Source organism: Neovison vison, chromosome X (assembly GCF_020171115.1).
Source record: "Neovison vison isolate M4711 chromosome X, ASM_NN_V1, whole genome shotgun sequence".
NCBI classification, from domain to species: domain Eukaryota; kingdom Metazoa; phylum Chordata; class Mammalia; order Carnivora; family Mustelidae; genus Neogale; species Neogale vison.
The window spans coordinates 116,491,092-116,512,657 of record NC_058105.1 but is presented as its reverse complement, the minus strand read 5'-3'; the positions used below and the strand labels follow the sequence as shown (position 1 = coordinate 116,512,657).

Genomic DNA, 21,566 nt, shown 5'->3' with positions numbered 1-21,566 from the left:
CAACAGGAGAAAACGCACGGCGCAGGGCAATAATTTCGACGTTTGGATCGAGGTGCTGAGATAAAAGCCAGACACCATGGCACGGGGCGAGAGACCATTGACAGGTCCATGTTTCCAAGAGGGTCTCGCACAACTGGTTACACACCTCGCACACAGGCCCCCAGCCCAGAGGCCTTCCACCTGGAGCAGGGGGTTAAGAAGATGGACAGAGGAGAGTCTGGAGGTGGGGGGTGTTGAAAGCGATTTCTTTAGACACCGCTGTGCCGGGGGCAGCTACCCTCTCGGTACAGGAGTCGGGTTAGGGCTGTGCCCAGCGGCGACTCAGCAACTCAGCACTCGCTCAGGACTGTCGCGCATCAGCATCGTCTACGGGCCCTGGAAAATATCGAACCCGAGCCCAAAGTTTCAAAGCTGTTTCCTATTAATGAAGTACAGAAAAGAGAAATAAGGTGCATCCTGGGGACCCAGGGGCCACTCCGGTTGCCCCGCCCAAGGAAGGGCCTGGAAGGAGGGGACACCACTTTGTCCCCTCACAGAGCTGTGTGTGTGTGTCCCCTGCTGGCGAGTTGCATGTGGGACTGTTTCCCGTGCTCAGAGCGTCCGCCCACGAGGTCTGGGGCTATCACTGCGCCCTCTTGAGAGTCGGGGAAAGACGCATGAGCCATGGACACCAGACGTGGGGGCCACTGCAGAAATACTGTTCTAGGCTTCTGCGGTTTTTTTGAGAGAGAGAGAGAGAAAGAGAGAAAATTTATCTTAAGTAGGCTCTACGCCCAGTGCAGAGCTCTAAGCAGGGCTCAATCTCATGACCCTGAGATCATGACCTGAGCGGAAATCAAGAGTTGGCCGCTCAACTGACTGAGCCAGCCAGGATCGCCTGGGGTCCTTTTAAAAGGAATCCTTCTCAAGGGCCATCTCCCATGGCCTGAATCCCTCAGGAGAAAAAAAAAAAAATGGAGGAGTGAATACAATATGAGGCGTAAAAGTGGTGGTGGGGGGGGCAGCAGGCAGCCGGCCAAAGGACAGGTCTCTGCCCAGGACGTGGGAGCTACATTCAGAGGGACCCCGCAGGGAAGTGTTCCCAGCTGGGGAGCAGGGCAGGGGGTGGGAGTCGGGGGAGAAAAGGTAAGCTGACTTGCTGCTAGACCCGCCACGACCGGGGACGAGCGCTGTCCCCTGGAATGAGGACCAGAGCGCTGACAAGTGTACCAGCAGGGCCCCTTCCAGTTATCCAATTCCGACTGTTTGCGTCTCTGAGGGCCATTAAGACTTTCTCTCCATTGTCTCAGGGTGGCTGGCAGACTCGGAAAAGGACTCCTGCCCTGGACAGGATATAGAGGGCAGTGGGAGACAAAGAGGAGAGGGCTTTTGGGGCGCCTGGGGGGCTCAGTTGGTTAAGCATCTACCTTCGGCTCAGGTCAGGATCCCAAGGTCCTGGGATCAAGCCCTGCATCGGTCTCCCTGCTGAGCAGGGACTTTGCTTCTCCCTCTCCCACAGCCTGCTGCTCCCCGTGCTTTTGGTCTCTCTTTCTCTGTCAAATAAATAAATAAAATCTTTTGGAAAAAAAAAAAAAGATGAGATGACTTTTATGATTACAGCCTCTAGGTTTGACAGGTTGAACATATTAGTTACCCACAGAAACCTGATTCTCTCAAAGGTTCCTCTCAGCCCTAATCACCTGGAACTTCTAAGTATAAATTAGTATTTATTTTATTAACAAATACTTCCATTGGGGACGCCTGGGTGGCTCAGTTGGTTGGACGACTGCCTTCGGCTCAGGGCGTGATCCTGGAGTCCCGGGATCGAGTCCCACATCGGGCTCCCAGCTCCATGGGGAGTCTGCTTCGCTCTCTGACCTTCTCCTCGCTCATTCTCTCTCTCACTGTCTCTCTCTCTCAAATAAAAAAAAAAAAAAAAACCAAATACTTCCATTGCACTGGCTGTGAGTCAGGTACTGGTCAAAGCACTTCACCAATATTAACTTATTTGATCTTCATAAAAACCCTCTGAGGTAGTACTGGGAGCACCTCCATTTTATTTATGAAGAAACTATGTATGGCCCAGAGATGGGAGGGAATGTGCCCCAAGTCACACAGCTAGCAAGCGAGTGGATGAGCCAGAATTTGAACCAAGGATGTTCACAGCCACAGACTGGAACAGAGTTCTTGTCCCAAGAGCCACTCCTAGGCATCTACCCGAGAGGGACAGAAACTCAGGTCTGCACAAAGGTTTGTCCTTGACTGTTCACAGCAGAATCGTTCACGATGGTCAAAGAGCGGAAATAATCTCAATGACCACTGAATGACAGACGGATGAACAAAACACGGCCTATCCACACCCTGGAATACCATTCAGAGGTCCGAAGTACTGACAGTACTGACACGCGGCACAGCGTGGATGGACCTGGAACAGGTTATGCAAAGTGACAGCAGCTGGACAGATAGGACTGTGCACTCTTCCATCTGTGTGAACTCTCCAGAGCGGCAAATCTCTATAGAGAGGACATCCGTGGTCACCTGGGGCTGGGGTGGGGCCGGGGGCTGACTACAAGGTGGCACAGGGACCTTTTTGGAGTGATGGAAATGTTCAAAAATTGGACCATGGCTAAGGCTGTACAACTTGGAAAATTTATGAGAAACCAGTGGATTGTGCACTTCAAATGGGTGCATTTTATACCCCAATAAAGCTGTTAAAAAAAAAAAACAACAACAAACAAACCCAGAAGCAAAGGGGGCTGACTCTAGCCATAAGGCCCTTCCTCCCATTCTAGGTGGCTTATACCTAGAATGAAAACCTTTCAGAGGAACACAGGAAGGGAGGCTTCAGGGCCACAAGTTGCCTGAGCCTCTGGCTCCCCTTCCAGGCTCTGCCAGCCTCCGGACATTTGCACGGAAAAGCCCTGCCATGTCCCCAGGCATCTAAGTGGGGCTCTGCAGGAACCAGCTGAGACTTCTGGACAGAACCGCTCTGTGTTGCAAAGAGTAATGATATGCAGGGGAATTTCCTACCCAAAATGAGACCCCTTCTTTATTATCCCCCAAACACCCCTGCATTATTTTGCAATGCAGAGCGCATGCCTCCTCAAGTCAATTACTTGGGAAAATAACGTATGCAATAATGGATTATACACGCATTTCCTTTGTGGATTTTTTCTTCTCCTTGCGGATGCTAATTACAAGGTAAATTGTCAGGGGTTTCATGTTTTGAAATAACTCCTTGTCATATCAGAGACCCTCTTGCTACATACTGCCAAGCTAACTGCTGGCTTCTAAAGAGAAAGAAAGAAGTCATTTTCAGTTAGAGTAATGAAAAAACACAGCAGTCATACATACATACGTACTCACACACGTTGATATGTGCATCTTTACATCAGAAACAATAAATGAAAATTCAACACACTCTGTAAGGTTCTGGCGGAGTCCCTGGGGTGAGTTTCCCACTCTGAGGTGCGCATACCTCTCTTCCCCTGTTACAACGGAGACGTCATTCCTGAGAAATCAAAGTTCTCTTTAGATACAGAATATGTCTCCACTGTGGGCGTCCAGTGGTTGTCATACAACAAACCCCTTGTTGAGGAGAAGTTTTTTCAAAGCTGAGACATTATGCACTAAAGCCAAGGCCAAGTCAGCCCGCTCCAGAGCTCAGTGCCCCGAGGGCCGAGAACGGCCCTGCCACTTTCCAAGCTCCCTTCAGAACCAGCAAAGTCTACGCAGTGTTTCTTAATTCCCTCAAGCAGGATCTTCGTGATCCTTTTATCATACCTTATGGGACCACAAACCTTTCCTTTTTCAAAATAAGTACTTCCTTCTAGGGACCACTTCCTTTGAAGCAGGAATTTTAAAAAAGCCACCGGTAGCTTTTCGAACCCCACTTGATGCTCTGGACTTGTAAACGGAAAGTTAGCTGGTCATTTCGGACCGCTCGGAGTCCTGTCCCTCTCGCCACTTCTGTGGGTCCGTTACGGACACACGGAGAAGAAAATCCAACCCCCACCCCCCCGAACAATCAGCTTCCCTTGGAAAGGTAACCATATCCAAGCACGAGATACCAGAAGTAGGGTAACAGGCAGGTTTTTTTAAAGATTTTATTTATTTGACAGAGAGAGATCACAGGTAGGCAGAAGCAGGCAGAGAGAGAGAGGAGGAAGCAGGCTCCCCGCTGAGCAGAGAGCCCAATGCGGGACTCGATCCCGGGACCCTGAGATCATGATACGAGCCGAAGGTAGAGGCTTAACCCACTGAGCCACCCAGGCGCCCTAACAGGCAGTTTTTATGACAGACCAGTAAAGCGCTCTCACGAGTTGTCTAAGCTCCACTATGATGCAGAATTCCTCACAACACGAACTTAAAAAAGATGATGCTATTTCACTGACTGGTTAGAAACCCTCAGAAAACCTCAAGGAGACCTCCCCACCTACCCAACCTTTGAAGAGAATGACAGCGAGGCACTCTCATGGCCGCAGGTCGCTGGCTCAGTGTGCCATTATAAGGTTCCAGTCCCCGAAGTTGGGGACAACACATGGTCGGCTTTCATTGCCAGCCACACTGTGCTCGGGAACCGTGACTCCAGCGCGGCTGCCCGTGCCCCAGCCCCGGCCCACTTACCAGCGAAAGTCCCGGTGCACGGGTTCACTCCTGCAAGCCGTTTGGAGGTGCCGAAATCAGAGATCTTCACGACTCCGCTGTAGGTGTTCACCAGAACGTTATCACCCTGTAGAAAAGGAGGAACATCAAACGCCTTGGACCTTAAGAAACGGTGTCAAGTCTCTAGCAAGTCTAGGCTTGGCACTCTGGGGATGGCCGAGCTCAGCTCCTTCCCTTCTCTGAGCTGAGCCATCTGCAGACAGGCCAGCTAACCGCTGGCGGGTCCCGGGGGCACCAACGAGGTTCATAGGTGCCAACAAGCAAATACCTTTATGTCTCTGTGCACGATCTGGTTTTCGTGGAGATACTTCAGGCCTTCCAGGATCTGCCTGGTGTAGAACTTGATGGTGGGCTCCTTCACTGGTCCCCATTTTGATCGCAAAAGAGCAGAAAGGCTCCCTGGAAGCAGACACAGCAGAAAACTCAGCAGGGTGTTGAAGATTCCACGGAAACCAAGCGAGGTGAGGTTTCTCAGTCCACAACGTCCAGCAAGCCGATATTGCTGCACGGTGGCTACCTGCTCTTCTTTCCTCCCTCTGTTGCCGGCTCCCCGTCGTACATGCCATGCGGCTGGAGGAGGAGCGGCAGAAGAAGGCTGAATAGGAGCCCCTTGGGACCTCTGAAATGCACTGGGGCTCCCTTTGGCTTTACATAGTCCATCAGACTGCACAAAGTCGGGAGGAGAGTGCACAGTGAGGTGCTCTGGCCTGGGGAGGCCAGGCCCCTGCTGCAGGGATGGCACAAATGTCCTGGCCACTCAGCTTGGGTTGAAGCCCATTTTATACCTGGTCCTCAACTCAGAGGTGGACAGGACCAGAATGAGGGGCCATTTAGGGAGACAGAGACTAAGATCAGAGGAGGCTGGGTCTGTTCATCTTCAATGAGAGAAGCCCCCTGTGCCAGGCCACAGGGGCAGGACTGCCTTAACACCCCTGCCCTTATTTTTTTTTTTTAAGATTTTATTTATTTATTTGAGAGAGAGTGAGAGAGAGCATGAGCGAGAAGAAGGTCAGAGGGAGAAGCAGACTCCCCATAGGGCTGGGAGCCCGATGGCGGGACTCGATCCCGGGACTCCAGGATCATGACCTGAGCCAAAGACAGTCGTCCAACCAACTGAGCCACCCAGGTGTCCCATCCCCTGCCCTTATTTTATAGGACAATGAATCTTTGGGCTCAAAGAAAAGCAACCTTCACAGTATTCTGACCATGTGTTTCAGGGGTCACTGTGCAAGCCCCTGGACATCAGCCAACTTCAGCCTGACACCTTACACAGTGCAGAAAGAATGCTGCTATGTCTCAGTTTCCCTATCTGTAAAAGAGGATGTGCACATGTTTAGTTCTGTTGTCCTTAAACCTCACCCTTGGAAAAATCGATCAATGTGAACAGCGACCGACATATTTGCTAGACTAGGAACAGCTTGAGAGAAGAAATTGTATTTTATCCTTAATGTAACCTTCAAAATCTAGCCCACTGCCTGGCTCACAATATACAGTTAGGCTCTTGATAGAACAGTAGGCTCTTAATAACTGTTGGTTATAAAGGAATGAATGAATATAGATTTCTTCTTTATAAAATATTAATTTGTTTTGGAGAGAGAGAGAGTAAGCCTGTGCACGCACACCAGGGAGCATGAGCTGGAAGGGCAGATGGAGAGAAAGAGAGAAGAATCCCAAGCAGACTCCACACTAAGTGCGGAGCCTGACGTAGGGCTCGATCTCATGACCCGAGCCGAAACCAAGAGTTGGATGCTTAACCGACTGCACCACCCAGATGCCCCTCAATACAGATTTTTTTTAAAGATTTTATTTATTTGACAGAGAGAGATCACAAGTAGGCAGAGAGGCAGAGAGATGGGGAAGCAGGTTCCCTGCTGAGCAGAGAGCCTGATGCAGGGCTCGATCCCCGGACCCTGGGATCATGACCTGAGCCGAAGGCAGAGGCTTTAACCCACTGAGCCACCCAGGCGCCCCTGAATACAGATTTCTAACTGAAGGTTTTGTGTTTGTACTCAGATCATCATCATTATTATTATTTTTTAAATGAACATTTCTTGAGCTCTTGCTCTCTGCCAGGCACTGTTTTAAAAGCTTCACATATGCTATCTCATTTGTTCCATCCAACAACCCATGGAGCTAGGGTCTTCATCGCTCCAGTAATTATTGCAGAGCCAAGCATTAGAGTAAATATTATTAATCCAATTTTATAATTCATCTATTCAGTCAGAAAACCGAGGGGGCACAGAGGTAAAGAATTTGCCTGAGCTCCCACAGCTTGCAGATGGAGGGACCAACTCAAGCTAGACATTCTGGCTGTAGATCAGAGGAATCCTTCCCTGTGCTTCCCGCCATGATACTGCCCAAACTGGGGGGATTTTGTGGCTAAGGCACTGGGGTAGGATGTCACCGTAAACATGTTATTTTGCAGTGTCATTTTTATTTTTTTTAAGATTTTATTTATTTGACAGACAGAGATGACAAGCAGGCAGAGAGGCAGGCAGAGAGAGAGAGAGAAAGAAGCAGGCTCCCTGCTGAGCAGAGAACCCGATGTGGGGCTCGATCCCAGGACCCTGGGATCATGACCTGAGCCAAAAGCAGAGGCTTTAACTCACTGAGCCACCCGGGCGCCCCATGCAGTGTCATTTTTAAAACCGCTATCCCCTCGTCTCCAAATTATCTTTCAATGCCTAGACTGTGAGGGCTTCAAGGCTGGAGACTATGCTTTATTCCTCTGTGTCCAGCGCTCAGCCCAGCGGCTAGCACTCAGTAGATCCTCAATGAATATTTGATGACTGAATTAAACAACAAAGAGCCTATGTGTGTGACACTGAAAAGTTGGTATCCAGCTCCTCTGAGAAACACATGCTCTCCCACCTCTAAAAGGTCTGTCACTTTTTAAATGGCAAGATGGAGGACGACGTTCCCATTATAGTTTCATCAGTGTTTTCCCGTGTATGAGACCGCAATACTAGGGACTACTCACCCCCAGGCACCTGCTCCATAAATATCTTAATGTAGCCGTCCTCTGAAACGGAGCCCAGGTACTGAACAATATTGCGGTGTTTCAGGTACTTGTGCAGGGCTATCTCCTCATGCAGAGGCTGTGAGTACCTAGTAAGGAAAGCAAAGCCAGGGTCACCTGCCAGATCCCTGGGGCCTGAGGTCTGCAGGGCACTGCGCCAGTGCTGGTCCTACGGCTGGCCAGCCCTTCCTTCTGGAAACGGTCTTTCTCTTGGCTCCCATGAGAGTAGGCAGCTTCCCATCTGTAGAACAGGGGACAGTAACACGGGCCACACAGGGCTACAGAAGGCCAAGGTGTGTTTAGGGTCTCGGGCACCCGCTGGCGTGCCCGGTGTGCAGGGGCTACTCAGTGAATGACTGCTCGTATGAGGGTCTCAATGCTCCTACTATCCTTTGCCTCTCTGAGCAGGCCCTCTTCCTCTGCCTCTCATGAAGAGAGATGTTCCGGAAGGTTCTATCTTCAGCTGCCTTCGGGCATCGTTCCACAGATGCAGTCTACACTATAGCAAGAGCTACCTAATGGACCTCCAAGCCCAGCGTCTGGCTTCTTTAGCCTATTCTCCTTCGGTGGCCATATTTCCTCTTCGTGAAACACACACCTGATCAGATCACTTCTCTTCATCAAGTCCACATCAAGACCATTTTGCTTAACATGGCACAGGAAGACCTTCAAACTCAAACCAGACTACATCTTTTGAAAATTTTGCCTCATCTTAAGAGCACCTCATCCCCACCCTACCTTCAAGTCACAGCAGATAGTTTGTTGTTCTCTGAATATACTTTGTGCTTTAACAGCTCTGTTTTTTTCCTCAGCATAGAATGCACTGGACTCCCCTTTTCTGCCAGATGAACTGCGATTCTTTACTCAAAGATCTGCTCAAAGAGGATTTATTTCCTCAAACTTATCACAACTCACTCAGGAGAAGTGATTCCTCTTCTCTCCTCCGCCAGCATTCTGTGTACCCACACCCCCTCGCGGTGCGGCACTCATCACTTTGACCCCCAGGCAAGGTATCCGCATTCCCTACCAAGCCAGGAGCACCCTGCCTCCAGGACAGCATCCTCAGCACCTGTCGGCGCCCAGGGCCGGCCCAGAATCTGGTCAAGAGAAGGTGCCCAACATCATAGGGTCAGCTATACATTTAGGGAATGGGACAAAAACAGTATCTAAGGTCCCCTCCGGCTCTAAAATTCCCGGAAAATCTACGGGCAATGAAAAGCTTAACTACTGCAACCGGTCAAAGGAGGCGGCCCATGCCAGCAATTTCCCCTTAAAACACAGCTGCACCACCTTATCTGGCATGAGCACAAGACACACAATACTGGACAAAGAACTCAAGAGACTGGATCCCAGTCTTGTTTCCTCATGTCCTTGAAGAAGTCATTTAATCTTTCCCACCCTTAGAAGAAGCTAGAGAAGTTCATTTCAGGCCTGGCCTTTGAGCTCAAATATCATAAATGAAAAGACAGACAAATTGAACGAGTGAATAAACGAACAGATGAAAGATGAAGGGTCTTATAGCTGCTAGAAAGCACTTGTAACCCATCCCTAACAATTCGCTGACCACCAGGATGGGATGCTCTTTGTATGTGTCCATCAGTGTCAGCACTGACGGCAACACGCAGACGTCATCTGAACACGCCTGTGGAGGACAGAGCTATTCTTTCTTCTGTGGTGGCCATTACTCTGTACGTAGCTTCTCTACAAAAATACTCGGCAGTCAACACTGCCATGTTCTTGTCTAGAATGGGGTGGTGTGAATTTTAAAAAGGAATAAATATCTATTAGACTTGAAAAAATATTGAGTAAGTAACTGGTGGTTTAAAAAAAAAAAAAAAAAGCCCTAAACGGATGAGGGTGAGGTTAAAGGGCAGGGTATAAAAAAGAAGTCTATTTCGCAAAAAGCTGATTTTCTATCCGGCACATTTGATTTTCTGTAATGATACATCTGAATAAGTCAACGCCCTTTAAAATTGTTACATTATGAATTAAAGCCCTGAGTCGCATTTAAAAAAAATTTGCCAACGTCCATCTATGTAAAAATGTACAACTTTAGACCTAGTTGATGAGTGGAAATAAAACCACAGTTTTCTTTTAAAATATGACTCGGCAATCCACATGCCTCCCAAGTAAAGTTGTTCTGTTTTCTCCACCTACTTATAACATGCAAAGAAGAAAAGCAAATCACTGTTCTACCATTTTTGGATGACACAACACCTTCATTTTTAAGTCCGCTGTGCCGTCAGTGCTGGGCACCGGGGGTTGGGTGTGGAGGTGGCACCTGAGAACGAGGAAGGCCCACGCTGACTTGCCTGCTGTCTCTCTCCGGGATTTCCTTGATGGCTATGCGCACCTGGTTGCTCAGGTCTCTGCCGGCAAACACGATCCCATATGTGCCTTTCCCCAGCACGACCCTATCGCCGTTCACATCGTAGTCATACTCATACTGAAGAAGGCAAAGCAACAGGATCAAAAACCACACAACTTGTGGTGGAGCCCCATCAGAACCGAAACATTGTCCTGCCATTTTAAAATTTATAAATAACATTATTTGTGTACCAGGTAGGTCACATTCCTTAGGTTATGTAACTTTCACCAAGTAACTACTTTCAAAGGGTAAAATTCTCCGTTATTCATATATTCACATCATGACTCTAGGAAATGGAATCCAAACAATTTTAAAAGTACAGCTCATAGGGAACTCAGTAGCCTCAGCTTTTGGAGATTCTGTCCCCCTTTAATGTTGCAATTTACAAAGGCTTCTATGCCATGTCCAGTACCCCAGAGAAGTGCCCTCCCCACATGATCCTTCATTAGCTTCTCAGGAAACCAAGCTCTTTCTGTAGCCCAGACAAGAACTGAAGATCAAGAAAATGCTCTTAATACAAACCACATAGGCAGGGCTTCCCCCCTTCTAGATGGACAGATCTAGTGTCAGACACGATGCACACATTCTACCTGTGATCACCCGCGCTATTCTGTTCCCCCAATCTCATTATCAAAAGTTGCTGTACAGCTGCATTCCAGCTGGTTCCTCTTGAGGAAGACAACACATTTAACTCTAGGCTGAGCCATCCTGCCTTCTGTTGTTTTCTACGCTCCACTGTGCCTACTTACAGAAGAGCACGGAACGTGTGTCGGTCCCTTCCAACGTACTTCCGAGGATGCGCATGACGGTTAAGATCACTAACAGGTCGCCGTCACATCTGATTGAACCAGACATCAGCCTGTGCCATAAAAGGCTTCGATCACAAACCTTTCTCGCCCCCACCCATCTGTTATCTTCAGAGAGTATCAGTCAGTTCATTTTCACAACAAACTCTGATTCTAAAGTAAGAACTCAAGTACCCGAGTCAATAATTAAAACGGAGCTTTTTGATATTTTCTGAAAGAAACCTCAAAGAATGAATTACCAACTAACTTCATAGTAAAAATCTCATTAAACTGTCATCAGCGGGAGGACCTGAATTAGTGGCAACTCTGAACAGCTGTGCAGACACACAGGTGTAACCGTGTACTGAGCGGACTGCGGCTGTGGTGTCCACAAGACCTTGGGATGCTCACACCTGTCAGACTGGCTATTACCAAAAAAGTCAAAAATCAGTGTTTGTGAGGCTGTGGAGAAAAAGAAACTGTTGCTTGCTGTTGGTGGGAACGTGCACTGGCACAGTCAGTCTGGAAAACAGCATAGACGGTCCTCAGTAAGTTAAAAATAGAGCTACCGTACTATCCGGCAATTCCCATGTCGGGTATTTACCCAAAGAAAACGAAAACATCAATTCAAAGAGATACATGCTCCCGTCTGCTTACTGTACCCTTCCTTACAACAGCCAAGATACGGAACCAGCTCATGTGCCCATCCACAGACGAATGGGTACCATGGGCTGGCCGACTATTTCTCTTGTAGGCACACATTCTGAATTAGCGGAGAAAAAAAAAACTTCTATATGTTGTACACACAAGAAAATTTTACTTCAGTCCTTGCCAGATTTTTCTGAAATATCTTGGCTGAGAAGATACCGAAGTAAGCAGGTTCTTCCGTACAGACCTATTTGACTTCATCTCTGCAAGTCACACAGAGTGATGGCTAGCTTACTCATTAAAGAGTAGTTTATCTTTTTTTTTTTAACTGTGGATCTTTGTTTCCAGTGCCCATGTAAGTATTTGTGCTTTTGCTATACACGTATGTTTGCTTTTGTTACTCTTCCTTCTGTTTCACCAAGTAGGGGAAACCGTGTGCTTCCTGAGGGCACGGTGCTTGTCCTGTTGTCAGGCCTCAGTGCCTGGCATGGCGCTGGTCAGGGCAGAAGCCTCCCGGCCGCTGACGTGTGAACTGAGCAGAGGGGAGCTTCCGGTGGGCTCTGAGCCACCATCTCCTGGGAGCAGTTTCTTGTGCAAGTTCACTCCAAGGCCTGTCCGCTCACCAGCCTTGGAAGATTCCCGGCGCAGAAGTCACAGGTCTTGGAAGCCTCTATCAGAACACGTGGTGTGAAGGACTGGGGGCTCCTTCCAGGGGCGGGAGCATTCAGGGGGATACGGGGGGGGGGATGTGAGGCTGTTCGGCATTTACACATTCCAGGAATTTAGGTCATAAACCACGAAGAAATGGAAGGCCCTCTGTCTGAAATCTGCCTCTGTTCAAGAAACAGGGACACATTTTTCAGAAGACCTGCCTCCCAAAGCCAGCCGTTAGCCGAGCCACTGACACCTACTGCCCGTGCGGACGCGTCTACCATGCACAGAACTAGCTCTGCCCTGGGGCCTGAAGAGCCAGGGGCGCCGGCAGGTGGGCAAACGCACAGGGCACTGCCCAGGGCCAGGCCGCACGGGTTTGGGCTTGGGACCGGCTCAGCACCTCGGCAGCACCCTGAGCTTGTGAGCTGCTTGTTAGCACTCGGGCTCCAGGCCAGGTGCGTGGGGTCCACAGAGCGGGGCCACTTCGCTCTCATTTCCTATTACGGCCCCAGCTCCCAGCACAGGGCCTGGCGTCAGTATGGACTTGCCGAAGGCGTGCAGGGGCTCCGAGGCTGGCCTGCAGCTTAGCAGGACAGGGTGGCCAGGGCCTCCGCAACCGATGGGCCAGGTGGCATGGTAGGACATCATGCGGGGCTCTCTCAAGGTCAGAGCTGGAAGGCCTGAACCAGGGAGGGCCACTGGGCTCCCAGACGCCTCTCAGAGACCAGCAGGCGCGCAGCTGGTCACAGGTGGCCTCTAGCAGACTGGTCCGCTGAGGGCAACCGCTCCCCTTGTTAGTGGCTCCTGGAGCTGCTGCGAAGTCCAGCTACCCTGTTCCGGTTCGGCCGAAGGGCAGCCACGAGGAGTCCCGAGACTGACCGCGAGCAGACTTTCGAGACTATGAGAAATGAATCAGTCCTCAAGAGGAATGGGAAATTCCCTGTATTATGGTGCTTTCCACGGTCAAGGCCCAAGCTTTAATAAGATTACCTTGGAAGCAGAAAGGCCGCTTTTTAAGATTCCAGGATCCAGCTCCCTTGCTAAATCTATTATAAGAACGGGGATTTTGATACGAGACAGTAACGAACTGTGGCATCACAGAAGTCCTAATACTTCTAAGAACTAACATTCGTAGAGCGCTGACAGGGTTTCAGTCACCCCTAAGCACTTTAGGGTGTCCTCACAAAGCTCACAAACCTTCTTAACACACTCAAGGGCCGTGAGCCCACAGGTTTCCCCACGCCACTTGTCCCGGTGTACAGGTCTACACCAACGGCCTCAAAGCCTCTGGCCAGCTGTGGCAGCAACAGCATGTGTCAGTGGGCACAGCGTGGGCCCTGGCGCCCGACAGCCTCGGTTCTCCGCCCAGCTCTGCCACTGCTCTGGACTCGCTCCACCCCTGACCTCCGCCCAGCTCTGCACCTGCAGATTTGCAGCACCGATAACCGCTGCTTTGGACGGTCCTTCTCCTGCTGGACAGGGATCCCAACTCTCGCAGGGATGCGTTTCATGGGACAACAGACTCCCCCCTCAGGGCTGAGCAGGAGAAAAAAACAAGAGCATGTGTCTTGCACCCAAAGCCCCAATGGGCACAGGGTAAGTGCGCGATGAATGCCAGCTGTCACCGAGAAGCCAGCCATGCCCTGAACACTGGGGTCCCTTGTCCTGGCTCACTGCTGGGTCTTCAGAGCACTGGCACTGGGAAAACACTTGGTCAGCCTTGGTGGGGGAACCCAAGTTCAGGCTGTACAGATGCCCTCGGGCCCCTGGCGGAGAGCAGCTGGGTCACCAGGAGCCCCCAGGGAGGGTCCATCCAGTCCCAGGACGTCAGTCAGTGCTGCTGGTGCCGCACCCTCTACTGCAGGCAGCGTTCTCTGTCTCGAGGTTGTGCAACCAACCCCCTCATGCTCCTCGGGGAGGTGGTTCAGCTGGGGGGCCCAGAGCGCCCTCACCAGGTGACACATTGCCACCGCCTCCGTCTCTGTGGGCTTCTAGTCTCAGGGACTCCCTCCCCGGCTCTGCCGTGTAGCAGGCCGGTTCCCCAGGAAGGCATCGCATCCATCGCGGCGTCACACAGTTTTCAGGTGGGGGGGGCCAGTCTTCTCCAGTCCGACCCCACATTGTCACATATTTGGTCAGATGCAGCCCGCAGGTCTCGCCCCTGGGGCGGGGCCCAGGCATGGTGCAGGCACCGCAGCAGGTCCCGGTGCCACAGGGAGGCGAGCAGCCAGCGCAGCAGCAGCCCCGGGGGTGGGGGGGGGCGCCTGGTCCAGCTCCTTCAGCCCAGGCAGCACAGAGCCGAGAGCAGAGGTCCGGGCCACCCCGCACAAGCTCCAGCTTCCTCTCACCCACGCGGCCCTGGCACGCCAACTTGAGCTCGGTCAGCGCGCCGCTGCGCTGTGCAGGCCGACCCACACCGAGGCCAGCGGCGCCGGCGGAGCCAGGAGCGGGGGTGGGGGGCAGCCTGGCCCTCCCTGCGTACCCTGCTCCCGCCGCCGGCCCGCTGGGAGCCCCGCCCCCGCTTCCCCCTCCTGTGCCCCTTGCTGCAGCCACGAAAGAGCATTTTAAAAATTTAAATTCATAACCAATAGCATGGAGGACAAGGGGCGTTAGAGAGGAGTAGGGAATTTGGGTAAATTGGAAGGGGAGGTGAACCATGAGAGACTATGGACTCTGAAAAACAGTCTGAGGGGTTTGAAGTGGTGGGGGGGTTGGGAGGTTGGGGTACCAGGTGGTGGGTATTATAGAGGGCACGGCTTGCATGGAGCACTGGGTGTGGTGAAAAAATAATGAATACTGTTTTTCTGAAAATAAATAAATTGGGAAAAAAAAATTTAAATTCAATTAATTACCATACAGTATATCATTAGTCTCACAGGCAGAGTTCAGTGGTTCACCAGTTGCACAGAACACCCAGTGCTCCTTCCACCAAGGGCCCTCCTTAATGCCCACCCCCCACCCCCCCAGACCTTCCCTCCAGCAGCTCTCCGTTTGTTTCCTGTGCTTGAGAGCATTTTTAAACATAAAGGATTTTCACACACAAAATGGGACATTTGCTTGAAGCATCAAAGACACAATAAGCAGTATTTTCCATGTTGCGGGTCTTCTGTGACTCACCTCTAAGGTGTCCCCATCAGTGTCCCCCTCCAGCTCTACTGTACTGCCCGCCGAGGTGCTTATCATCTCTTTAACCAAACAGCAAAACCTAGAACAGCAAATGTCACAAGGATGTTAATTATCATCGCTCATGTTCCTTACCTGTCACTTAGCCTTATTCTATTAAACTGTGATTAAATATACACCAAGTTTTTACAAGTTCACGGAAAAATCAATCTACTCCATGATTTGACATAGCACTTTAAGGGTTATCTCATCTAGTTCAAATACTCACGTGATACTTGAATCCCCTGTATACAGTAGCCCCACCACCTTTTGGTCAACTGAGGCTTGAATATCTCCAGTGACAGAGAACTCATTACCTCACAAGGTTGCTCATTCTTGAGGACAACTTGATGAGAGATGCTTCATTATACCAAATAAGACTTCATTCACGTGGGTTCCATCCACAGAATGCTTAGAATTAATCCCTCTTGTACGGAACAGCCCGTTAGAAAGGTACAAAATTTTATTAAAGCCCTGTGAATCTTTCCTCCGTGTTCCCTCAATGTTTCCTCCAGGACTTGTTTTTAAGTCACTCCACCAGCAGGTAACTGTTGAAAGGTGTCCCCTTATTGTTCAAGTCTGGCCCTACGACCAGTGTCCTGAAGGTGATCTCATCAGTGCTAAGGAGGGGGGACCCCTCACCTCTCAAGCTGTAGACACTCTCGTTCTTAGGGCAAAATAAGGTCTTGTGGAGGGACGGGGTGGGGAGGAAAGGTAGAAGGTGGTCTCATCATTCCATTAACACAGATCAAGCTTACTGTCAACTGTTACCCACAGGTCTTTCTCACAAATGCTCGGGGCCACATCAGCTACCTCTTACACTCATGTAGTTGTTTCAAGTGATTGGACTCACAACATTTTGAGTCAGTATTTCCCTGTAAGGTGGCAGGGAAGATCACTGTCCACTTGAAGATAATTCCCATAAAATGTTAAAATGTTCTGGTCTGTAACTAATCCATCCGACTTTTGCTTCTTTGCTATCTTTGAAAGCTGTGAAACACAATAGTCAAAATTCTTCGGAGACCTGTGCTATGAACTCACCAGAATAGCTAAAAGTTACAAGACATTACCACTTGTTGTTAAAAATGTGGAACAAGTAGCATTTCATACGCTACTGGTGGAAGCGGACAGTGATGCAGCCACTTTGGAAAACTACTGGTGGAGTCAGTCCAAACCGAACGCAGACCGGCCCTTTTCCCAGTAATCCCAACTTCCAGGTGTATACCCAACAGAAATCAACGTGTGTATTCACCAAAGGGCCTATACAAGAATGTTCACACCAGTTTTATTCCTAATAGTCCCAAACTGGAAATGACCAAACGTTCACCAACAGAAGAGACACGCGGCAGTGAGGGCACACAGTGGAACACGGCACAGTGACAGAAAGGATGAGCTGATCCAGATATCACGGCTCAGTCTAATGGGTGTTATTTTAAGGGAAGTGAGTGAGAAAGCAAAGAGTACATACTTCATGATTCTATTTATTGAAGGTCAAGAACAGGCAAAGTTGACCACCAGTGATAGAAATCAAAATAGTTAGCACTGGGGCGCCTGGGTGGCTCAGTGGGTTAAAGCCTCTGCCTTCAGCTCAGGTCATGATCCCAGCGTCCTGGGATCAAGTTCCGCATCGGGCTCTCTGCTCAGCAGGGAGCCTGCTTCCCTTCCTCTCTGCCTAGTTGTGATCTGTGTCAAATAAATAAATACAATCTTTTAAAAAAATTAGCAATGCAGGGGCTGGGGGCTCAATGATTGGAAAGAGGCACGAGGCGCCTGCTGGGGCGCTGATAAACGTAAGTGCACTTAACACACGTGACTTGTATGTATGTTCTATGTCACTAAGAAATTATTTAGATGATGGTGAGAAAAGGCATCGAGGACGGAGGGAGTGTCAGAAAGGTCAACTGTGGTAAAGGGGTGTTCTGCCTCATCTTTGGCAGCAGCTTTTCTAAGTTGAAGACCGAGATCTAAGGGTCCCCTAGTCTGATATTGAGTCTGATTTCCAAATATGGTACCATAAGGAGTGTCCGAGACATGCTGAATTAAAATGTTCTCAAACCACATGATACAAACCCTGAACTAACCAGCAGTAAGGGGCACTTCCTCAACCTGATAAAGGCCATCGGTGAAAACCTGCCAGCAGCGCCATGCTTACTGATAAAAGACTGGCCGGATACGTTCCCCCCGAGATCAGGAACCAGATGCAATGTCTGCTCTCGCCACTTCTACTCAACACTGTACTGGACAGCCTGGTCAGACAGGTAAGAAAAAGACAGACATCCACATTGTAAAGGAAGAACTTTTAAAGATCTCCGTCTGCAACAGACACAGTCTTATATACAGAGAATCTTCAGGAATTCAATACCAAGTGTGAGACATGGGGGCCCGGCTGGCTCAGTTGGTCAGCGTGAGACTCTCGATCTTAGGGTCGTGAGTTCGAGCCCCATGTTGGGTGTAGAGTTTACTCTAAAAATATAATCTTAAAATACTAATAAAAGGTATTCGAACTAATCAATGAATTCAGAAGATTACAGGATACTAAATATATAAAAACCAAGCGTATTTCTATATGCTAGCCATGAACACTCTGAAAATGAAGTTAAGAAAACTCCATTTATAATAACATCAAAAAACCCCACCTAGGTCTATGTTTAACAAAAGAAGTATGAGACTTGTACTCTAAAACTACAAAAAACTGTCTTAAGAAATTAAAGAAGACCTAATCAAATGGACAGTTATGCCATGCTCAGGGATTGAAGGCCTACTCCAGTTAGAACGGCGCTGCTCTCCAAGTCGGTCTATTTATTTCCACCACAATCCCTGTCAAAATTATAGCTGCCTTTTTTGCAGAAACTGACAGATTCTAAAATTCACATGGAAATGCAAGCAGCCACAATAGCCAAAGTGATTATTATAAGCAAGAACAAAGTTAGGAGGACTCACTCACACTTCCATATTTCCTACTTACCATGAAGCTACAGGAAGAAAGAGAAACGTGGTACTGGCGTAAAGACAAACATACAGAGCAACAGAATCGAAGTGTAAGTCCGGAAATAAACTCTGAAATTTATGGACAGTCGATTTTCTGAGGGTGCCAAGACCGTTCAGTAGGAGAAAGAATAGGTCTTCAACAAATGGGCCAGATCAACCGCATATCCACAAGTAAAAGAATGAAGCTGGACCCTTACTTCACACCATATACAGAAATGACGTCAAAATCAACCAGAGAGGGACGCCTGGGTGGCTCAGTTGGTTAAGCAGCTGCCTTCGGCTCAGGTCATGATCCTAGCATCCTGGGATCGAGTCCCACATTGGGCTCCTTGCTTGGCAGGGAGCCTGCTTCTCCCTCTGCCTCTGCCAGCCATTCTGTCTGCCTATGCTCGCTCTCTTCCCCTCTCTCTCTGACAAATAAAGTCTTTAAAAACAAAACAAAACAAAACAAAACAAAAAATCAACCAGAGACCTAAACAGAAGAGCTAAAACTCTGTGAAGAAAACAAACACCACAGAACACCTTGGGTCAAGCAACACCTTCTCAGATGACCCTGAAAACACAAATGACCACAGAAAAAAACAAGTTGAACTGCATCAAAATGTAAAAACTGTGCACCGCAGAGGGCCCCATAGGTAGGGACACACCAGCCACCGATTGATGGCAGGCAATTTCCGTGCAAATCACACATTTGATCGAGGACTTGTACGCAGAATATATAAAGAATTCTTAAAACCATTAATAGAAATACAGATAACCCAATTCAAAATGGGCACTTGGGAGAAGACTGGCCAATACCACCTTCACCAGGTAAGCCAGGTTCATTTCTCCAGGAATGAGACAGAGATGCCTAGGGTTCCCGAAGTGGTGCGTGAGAAGGACAGGATATCACTTCTGTGCTGTTCCTTCCTAAATGCACGATGCTGAGGTCATCAAGAGGAAACGGCAAACAAACCCAACCGATGGCCTACACAAGACCAACCACCTGTGCTCTTTGAGAGCACGGAGTCAAGACAGACAAAGCGGCACCAACAAAGATAAACGAGGACTACACAGATATGACCATGAAACGTATGTATGATCCTGGACTGGCGGGGAGGCAGAGAAAAAAACCTTGTATTTTGCTGGAAAGGACATTGGTTGGACAGTAAGTCATATGGGGATAAGGTGTATCAAGTACAGAGCCTTACTCGTCTTCATTTCCTGATTAGATACCTGTGCAGTGGTTATGGAAGTGAATGTTGTTTTTAGGAAATATGCACTGAAGGAGTAAGAGGCCATGAGGCATTATTAGGTCTATGACTCACTTCTTAGCGGCCCAGAACAAAAATAATCATACGCATATGGAGCGAAGGTAAAATAAGTGGTAAAGGGTTAACATGGGAATTCTGGGTGAAATGTGTATGGAAATTCTGTACTGTTTTTCTGCAATTGTTTATTTATTTTAAAGAATTTTATTAAATTTTAAGTAGCCTCCACACCCAATGCAGGGCTTGAACTCATGACCTTGAAATCAAGAGTTGCGTGCTCTACCCACTGAACCAGCCAGGAGCCCCTCTGAAACTTTCTTATAGCTCTGAATATTTTTCCAAAATAAAAGGTTAAAAAATTTCTTTTAATTGGGTGAAGAATTTGAGCAGAGAGTTCTTCAAAGAAGATAAATAAATGGCCAGTGAGCGCATGAAAAGATGCATACTATCTTCCGTCATTACAGTAATGCAGATCAAAGCCACAGCCAGATCCTACCTGATGTCCACTAGGATGGCCAGGAGCACAAAGACACACAATCACATGTGAAATTAGAACCTTCGTACACTGCTGACAATGACGTAAAATCGGACCACAGCCTGGCAGTTTCTCAGAGGTTAAACTTGGAGTTACCTAAGACCCTGTAATTTAGCTCCAAGAGAAATGTCAACACAGGGCCATACAAAAACTGGCATGTGAATGTTCTAGCAGCATTGTTCATAATAGCCAACAAGTGGAAATAACCCGGATGCCTTTCAATTGAATGGACAGATCAAATACATCCATACGGCAAGAGAGTGAGGAACACAAAAAGAATGGGGCACTGGGTATGATGCATAAACAGTGAATCTTGGAACACTGAAAAAATAAAATAAAGTTTAAATTAAAAAAAAAGAATGAAGTACTGATAACGTGCTGTAGCCTAGGTGAACCTTGAGAACATTATCATGACTAAAAAACATCAGACACAAAAGACCACTTCTACTTCTAGATGGTATGTTTCCATTTATATAAGAATACGCAAATCCAGAGAGACAGAATAGATTAGTTTTTGTCCAATCCAGAGATGGGGGTGGGGATTAGGTTGAGGGAAAAATGGGGGAATAACTGGTAATGGACCCTGGGCTTCTTTGAGGGGTCATGAAAATATTCTAAAGGTAGATGACCGTGACGGTTGCAGAACTGTGAATATACTAAAAAAAGATTGAACTGTATACTCTTAAGTGGGCGGACTGCATGGTATGTCAATTATACTTCAGTCTAGCTGGAAAAGTAAATTTCTGTAAGTTAAAATTTCAAGAAAGGCAGCATATCAAGTAAAAACTCTTCCCAGCAAAGACCCATAATTCTATCACAAGCCCCTGAATCAGCTGTAACTCACCTACTACACTGGTCCTCAGTGGAAAAGTAGATTTGAAAGTCATCAGAATTATCATGGACATAAAGAAAACAACACCGCTCATCAAACTTGGATATGCTGTAAAATTGGAAAAACATAAGAAGGATTATTATATGCAAGTTACGTCATCACTTTAACATTTTTGAAAAAAAATCTAATCACAGATTTTCTTCCATTCTGCAAATTTGAAGGATTCATTAATGTTTTAATCACTACTCCCCCAGTTTGGCTTCTATTTCTCTACATAATTTAAATAGGGACATTTATCTTGCATATGTTTGAGTTTGTATTCAACAAATGACTTTCATCTATATCAAGAACTTATCAGAGATACGGTGCTAAGCAAAGCCTAGAGCGGTGAGAAAGGAAAATAAATATGGTCTCTGTCCTCAAGAGTTTATAATTTCACACACAAGACAGGAAGCTTATGTGGGAAATAATGTATTATGGCATCTAAGGAGTTTCTAGACTTGAAAAATACCAGGACGTAGTTATTTGGGGCCACACAAGGGAGGGAGTAATACACATGGCATCGTAGCTCAAGGAAGGCCTTCACAGGTTATCTGGTCCCTTACCCCTGAGGTTGGGATCTGACTCTACAGCACCTCAGCCAATATTCCACTTTCCTAGACATACCCAGTGACAGAAATT

The 21,566-nt window shown here is 48.2% G+C and overlaps 1 protein-coding gene across 1 annotated transcript in view; it reads right to left on the bottom strand.

The window, feature by feature from the left end:
* MAP3K15 (mitogen-activated protein kinase kinase kinase 15) overlaps positions 1-21,566 on the bottom strand; it is a 95,849-nt gene that overhangs the window by 13,612 nt on the left and 60,671 nt on the right. The window contains exons 12-17 of the mRNA XM_044236007.1: positions 20,898-20,993; positions 15,236-15,323; positions 9,976-10,109; positions 7,625-7,752; positions 4,913-5,043; positions 4,606-4,711 (exon numbers count right to left, since the gene is read on the bottom strand). Coding sequence (XP_044091942.1) covers positions 4,606-4,711; positions 4,913-5,043; positions 7,625-7,752; positions 9,976-10,109; positions 15,236-15,323; positions 20,898-20,993 — 683 coding nt within the window. The remainder of the gene's footprint in view (positions 1-4,605; positions 4,712-4,912; positions 5,044-7,624; positions 7,753-9,975; positions 10,110-15,235; positions 15,324-20,897; positions 20,994-21,566) is intronic.